General features: G+C 38.6%; 1 protein-coding gene across 7 annotated transcripts in view; it reads left to right on the forward strand.

The window, feature by feature from the left end:
• Positions 1–6,997, forward strand: part of PATJ (PATJ, crumbs cell polarity complex component) — a 226,842-nt gene that overhangs the window by 77,972 nt on the left and 141,873 nt on the right. For all 7 annotated transcript variants that reach the window (XM_019531540.1, XM_019531542.1, XM_019531543.1 and 4 more), the window contains 3 exons: positions 2,345–2,416; positions 3,455–3,632; positions 4,478–4,588. In XM_019531540.1, the coding sequence (XP_019387085.1) occupies positions 2,345–2,416; positions 3,455–3,632; positions 4,478–4,588 (361 nt within the window). The remainder of the gene's footprint in view (positions 1–2,344; positions 2,417–3,454; positions 3,633–4,477; positions 4,589–6,997) is intronic.

The raw sequence follows: 6,997 nt of genomic DNA on the forward strand, positions 1-6,997 counted from the left end.
GGTCTTCTTCAAGGATTTTTTTTCTTCCTCTTTCTGGTGCACCAGATAGGAGGAGAAAACTTGGTTTGTCATGCATCTTTTCCCAATACAAGTCCATTTTCAGATGAAGAAATTGAACAAGAGAGGAATTTAATATTGGAGCTAGGAACAGAACCTTGGAGCTTGCCTTTCTTGTGGTCCTGCACTGTCTTTTGCATAAAAAGATGCCAACTTCCCGTGAACATCCTATTGGGTCTAAAGTATCTTCATTTCCCATAAATTTACATGAAAAAGAACCTCCCCCGCTTCCCCCATTTTCTGTCTAAATTGCAACCAGGTGGAAAGGCACAAAGTTCAATCTAAATTTTAATTTTTCGCAGATCTTGTTGATGTTATTTCCTAAATGAGCAATTACTGTTTCTTAATTGCCTGAAACAATAAATATGAAGGTAATTGAAAAAATATGTATGTTTGCTATAAAGCCACTGTTACTTAAACACTTTTCTAGGTGTCAGAACCAGGATTTTCTCATTGCAATATTTTTTTTCTCCTCCATGAAGTATGAAGAAAATCTCAGTAGACATTCACTGACTTTTGGAGGCGCAGCAGAAAGCAGCAGTCCAAAAGGCACGTTTGATATTGAAATGACCAAGTCAGTAACAAAAGGTAAACTGGATTTAGATTTGTAAATGTTTTATGCTTCAATCTCACGTTCATGTTTATTCCACACTACAGTTTTTGCATGCATCTTTCCATTGCAGCAATATTCAAATTAACAGTTAGACAGGGTTAGGATGATGATTTAGCATTGTGGACACCAGGGGTAGGCCCCCGCTCCCCCCCCCAGGTGACTTCAGCAGGTTCCAAACAGGTGCAAGGGGTTTGTTTTCCAAGTTCTGTCTTCAAGCTTGCAGTGTCTTATTTTGTTTCTAAGCCCTTCTCTCCATTTGTGTCCTATTGTGAAGAGCATTCTACTCCATAAAGTTTACCTAAGCTTCACACAGATTTTGCATCTCTGAAAAATATTACCACTGAAAAATGTTTGTCCAAAACATAGAGCTGGACGTAGAGAAAATGATTTGTGTAACAGGAGGGAGGCCCCACTGACATCTAATTTGTCTGCATAAATGATTGTTTTGGGCCTTAGTCACTCGTTGCAGCCTGCATATGGGCCTTGGCAGATTTGAGAGATATACTTCCGAGTATTTTAGTTAGTAGAAAGTATTGTTGGCAAATGGCAACACTACAGAGACACTTACATCAAGATGCTTTACTGTTTGGATACAGGGCTTCATAATGACTCAAAAAGAGCTGGGTTAGTTGAAGAGTTTGAAGCTGCTGACAGGGATGAGCTGAAGGTGGAGAGTTATACTCTTACCAGGAACCAGGAACAAGGGAAAGCTGCCGTTGCTGCTCAGCTTAGAGCAGTGTTGTCCAGGTATGCGGGAATTGCATGATTTACAGTTAATTCTTTTAATTCTGTCCTCTTGCTTTGAGTTAGTTAACTGGGAGAGCACAGTGCACTGTGGACTGTGTATACCTGGAATGCATCAAATCCAAACCTTTGCCCCTGCATAGACCAAACTTTAGAGTAAACTAAACCAAATTTTGGAGTAAACTGAACTTTATAGATGGTCCTGCAGTCGTCAGATGTACTGAACCTTCACCTGCCAGGCTGCAGGACACCAATGGAGCTATATCATGTGAGCTAATGATCCTGCAGTTCTCCTTGGTAAGGGTTTGGCTACTGGATCTGTATTGAGAAAGTTGACTACACGGATGTTAAATCCTTACCTCTAAACTTCTCTTTGAGGTGTTGCAGTGAAAGCTGTTACAGTGCAGAGGGTGATAGCCATACAAAAAACTAGAACTCTTGGTTCCAGAGTGATACCTTTTATTAGACCAACTGGGAAATCGCAAGAAAATTGTCCTTTTCTGCAAGCTTTTGGGATCGAAGTCCCGGTGATATCCTGCTTTTGGGGACTGCATTCAATGCTCCCAATAAGCCCCTCCAGTTCCACTGTAGGTAGACTTGTCTTCCATTATTGACTTTCAGTGCAACATCCATATCATTTATAGCATATTCTCAGTAAGTAAAACTTTCTGTATGCCTAAATAGGCATGCAGAATGAGTGATAACACACAATACGAACAGACATACCAATTTAAGCCACTGCATAAAGGCATTTAAATTTGATTTCACGATCTTATTTTGACTTGTACGACAACTTATGATCTTGCATACAAGGGAAAAAACTAGTCTTATGAATATGTCAGAATGGCTTTTGTAAATGTCTTGTGCTATGACAGTAGTCTGGGGGAGTTGTGATGTGGAACTGGTGGTTTTGTTTGCTCTTTCTATTAGTGAATTACCTGAGCGAGAAGAAGGAGAAGGAGAAGAAACCCCAAATTTCAGTCACTGGGGACCAGCCCGAACGTAGGTTGACATTTTTATATTATTTTTTCCTGCTTTGGGAATATTTGATGCCTGGGGATTTGAAATCATGGGGGGGGGTGGGGGGGTGGCTTGTTTTTTTAATATACAATCCTTACCTTTTTTTTATTCTGTGGGGGCTTATTTTCAAGGACTTTTTATTTTAGAATGCTCTAGAATTGTATTAAGGTAGTTAAACTCCAGGCTTCATTAAATATTATGTATTCTTAAAAGATATTTGGTGGAAAAGGATTATATATTTTGTTTATACAGTTGATTTTTAAGGAGCTTTCCAGCTTCCATGTTGCAGATGAGTTGAAAGTTACTATTCATCTATACTGCTCTCTGATATACGAGTTACTCTGCTAATCTAAACGGGATAATTCTGAACTGGCAGAATTTGGCTAGGTCAATAGTGTGTTGAATTTAATATAATTCCCATCTATTTGCATAATGTTTAAATTGTTGGATTAATACTGTTCTATAGCCGGAATAGCTTTTTTATTTCTGGCATTGAAATAGAATAGAAATTGTGTGAATATTTACACTATGAAAGTTGACTCCCTTCAGTAAACTTATCTGACATTTAATCAGTGAGGTTTCTGTTTCAGAATTGGTTACTTAAGTTTCATTTTACATCTCCACAAATACAATGGCTACCTGCAGTATTTCCTAAGAACCATGTAAAAACCACTGGCTTAAGTATAATCCGTTAATAAAATTTCAGCACAGGTAATTGCCCAATACACATCAGCTTTTGCTATGAAGTAATCACCTTTAGGAGACTTTCATGAGTCCTTTCTGACCTCTGCCTGGTATACTTGAGTAACAGTGGCTCGATGAGAGACTTTTTACTACTGATATGAATTCAGCTAGAGGGTCGTGATGGGCCCAAGTTCTAAATGTGAAAAATAAACATTTCTGCATACATTATTCTAATACATCGGTAAAATACAGAAGTCGAATTTGTCTGTTTGGCTTATTAAGTAATCATGTATATTTAAAGCTTTTGAATTATCTGGTGCTGTTTACTTTTTACAGTGTTGAAATCTGTAGAGATCCTCATGTGTCTCTTGGAATCAGTATTGTTGGTGGTCAAACTGTCATAAAGCGTCTAAAGAATGGTGAGGAACTTAAAGGCATCTTTATCAAACAAGTCCTGGAAGACAGTCCAGCCGGAAGAACAAAGGCCCTTAAAACAGGAGATAAAATACTTGAGGTAAAAGCATATACACCTGTTTTCCTGCTTAAGAGTAGAACATACCTGAAAAGAACTTTCTAGGGAGAAAAGTGGTTTGGCATTGAATACATCAGACTCTGAGGAGTGCAGTCAAATCCTGTTGTTTTTTTTAAGTTCTTGAATATAAATTGCTTGTTTTAACATCCTGTCTTGGCGCAGTTAATTACTGGATATTTAAAGTTAGAATCAAACAAAGAAAATTTCCTTGGCTTACATTATGTCTTCATAAACTGTTTCATTCATTAATAAGTTATTCCTGTAACAGTTGCATGATTTCAGCGATTCCCCCATCAGATGAATTTTAGGTTACATGTACAATGGGTACTCTACTACATGTAGAATCCTTCAGGTGTTAATAGTTTCCTTTGGCAGGGAAAGAGGGGATTTCATTTTCATATATGCTACTTTCAGGGGATAGTATGCTGTTTTATGGTTCTCCCCAAAATCTAGAAAATTGGTCATTCATGTATGTGCTCTCTTGCCAGATATAGTCTTGGAAATTACTTCAACATACAAATTAGCTTATGCTTTGGTAAAGTAAAAGATTTTAGTGATACCAGATATTCTCTAACTTTATTTCTGATGCTTGTACATGAAAATATGGTTCTGAGTTAAGATATTAATGTGCTTTTAATGATCAGCACTGAAAATTATACCCTTAATATGCCTGCTTCTTTAAAAAAGTATTAATATTGTGTGCTTCTGTAGAGCAAATGATTTGCTGACTCCTTCTGTTGTGCTAACTTCACTATGTTATGAACTTCACAGTGTATAAATGCATATGTTCTTTTTGGTAATTTATGAAAATGAATTCTGTTTATTAGGTGTCGGGAGTAGATTTACAAAATGCCACGCATGAGGAGGCAGTTGAAGCTATCAAGAATTCTGGGAATCCTGTTGTTTTTGTTGTTCAGAGTTTGTGTAGCACTCCAAGAGTGAGTTATCCTTTTTATTCTTCTCTCAAAACTTAATACCTCGGCAGTGTGTCTTGTTTGAAACCTAGCCAGATTTCTTTCAGCTAGATCTGGCCATGACTGCAGTTCTCTTTGTACGCCCTGTATGTCAGAATTTCCATTCCGTTAATGTAATTACTACTTTGGATTGATTCTGGTCTTGGATACTGTAGTGTAAGTCCAAAGAGCTCTATTGATGAGCCGGACCAGACCACTTGGCGCTTATGCCAATGTTGTGGAATCTGGCCCCTTGTGTTTTATTTCATTTGTACCGATGGTCTAAAGATACTTCCTATTAATCAACTTTTTTAATACTGTGTAATGTAACTTGATTTTAAAATACCATCCTCCATATGAACTGCATCCCAGAAGGCTTAAAATGTAATTATGAGGATCAGTAATAATTATCTGACAGAAAGAAAAAGCTAAGAGATTCAAGCACCACTGCATTTTCCAGGCAGAGACAAGAAACCGCTCAGTCTCCTGGTAAGGAACAACAGCTATTATAATCAGCCCTCTCAGACTGTCATGCAGTGCAACCCATTAACCACAACCTTGAAAGATCTGGCCCCAAAATGTCCACTGTTTTTCCAGGGACTAGAGCCTCTCATGCTGAGTGCTCACAGCTCCCATTGACCATCAGGGAATTATGGACATTCAGGTCATGTTTTCTGTGGTGAGATTCTCAAAAATAGAGGTCATGATACACATTCAAGAGAATCATGTAAGGGGTTGATGTCTAAATCTTTTAAGGGCTTCCAGCAAGTCAGTGGCCAAGGTTGGACTGGAATCCAGAATGCCTGTCTTCAGTATTGATGACTGATCTTGCAGTTAATTCATGGAAAAAGAAGTTGATGAAAATTGGCTTAGTCAACATTAAGTGCTTCTAATAGCTAGATGTTTACCATCAGCAGTAGTTAAATTGTGGCCTTAGCACTATTTCTGTATCTAACGCAAGGAACACTGCAAAAAAGCTATATGTGCATACCTTGGTGCTTAAACTTCTCTTCGTTGAAACAATACTTACTGCACCAATCATAAATTTCTCTGTTATCTCCTTTGATCAATAATAAAAGACTCAGGTATTGGTTTAGAATAGGAATCCATTGTGTTTATGCATTGGGGATTCATCCAAAATGCAGTTTTCAGAATACTTGGAGTGTCATTTCCACAGCTTTTGGTTTTATTAATAATTGCTGTTGCTTGCTCTGGGGTGGTATATATGTGTTTCAAACCAATAACTTGCATAGTATCTGTATTCCCCTCTGAGTCTTAACTATATTGTCACAGTAAAATACCATTCCTATATTTTGAAAAACACAGCATTTTTATGTACCTTACTGGGCACTTCTACATGCCACCCTATGGCAACATAGCAATGTGCTGTTGCTGTACGGCGCGCTGTGGCAACATAGTGATTAAGTGGGTCTACATGGCAGTAATATTACTGTAGTTCTGCGCTTCCCCGTTGTAGCGTACCATTATGGCAATGTAGCAGCAAAATCTAATCATTCACTGCGTGCACGGCACAGTAGGGGCAGTCACTGCACCACGCCTTAGTTAGTGCTTCCTTTTGGAGGGCAGGAAGTACTAAAAGAAAGTACAGTACTAAAACACAGTGCTGTAGCAATGTTGCTGTACAGCGATGTATAGACACACCCACTAACAAAAATGTTCTGAATTATTTTAATTGACAAATATAATATATTAAAGAATTATACATTCTTGCTTATTATGAAACATTCAAAAACACTGATCAACTTTAAGCAATTCAAGAAGCTCAGGCCCTTATTTAATCAGGAGTCAATAAGGTATGTGCGAGTGAATGTTAAAAAAAGTATTGGATAGACTGGTAACACTTAATATTATTGGATTCTGTTTTCAGTTGCTTACAACTTTGTCAGTCCTTATCCATTTGTGTTGAAATTTTCCATTTTGGGGGCCAGGCGTGGATTGAATATTTTGGAAAATTTCATGCAAAATGTCTCAGCCAGTTCCAAGAATTAGACTAGAGGAAACATGCATCCTTTAGCCTATGTTACAATCTCTCAATCTCTCTTTTGAGCAACTTGAACACCTCCACAGAGCAGGGACTTGGCATTTGTCAATGTATCCACCTTGTCATGTATCCACAGGTGCATATCGAGCAGGTCCAAGGAGGTGATCCTCCCCCTCTATGAGGCACTGGTCAGGCCGCAGTTGGAGTACTGTGTCCAGTTCTGGGCACTGCACTTCAAGAGGGATGTGGACAACATGGAGAGGGTCCAGAGGAGGCCACCCACATGATCATGGGGCAGTAGGGCAGGCCCTATGAGGAGAGGCTACGGGACCTGAACCTGTTCAGCCTCCACAAGAGAAGGCTGAGGGGGGATCTAGTGGCCTGTTTCAAAC

This window comes from Crocodylus porosus, unplaced genomic scaffold (assembly GCF_001723895.1).
Source record: "Crocodylus porosus isolate Cpor-Errol unplaced genomic scaffold, CroPor_comp1, whole genome shotgun sequence".
Classification (NCBI taxonomy): domain Eukaryota; kingdom Metazoa; phylum Chordata; order Crocodylia; family Crocodylidae; genus Crocodylus; species Crocodylus porosus.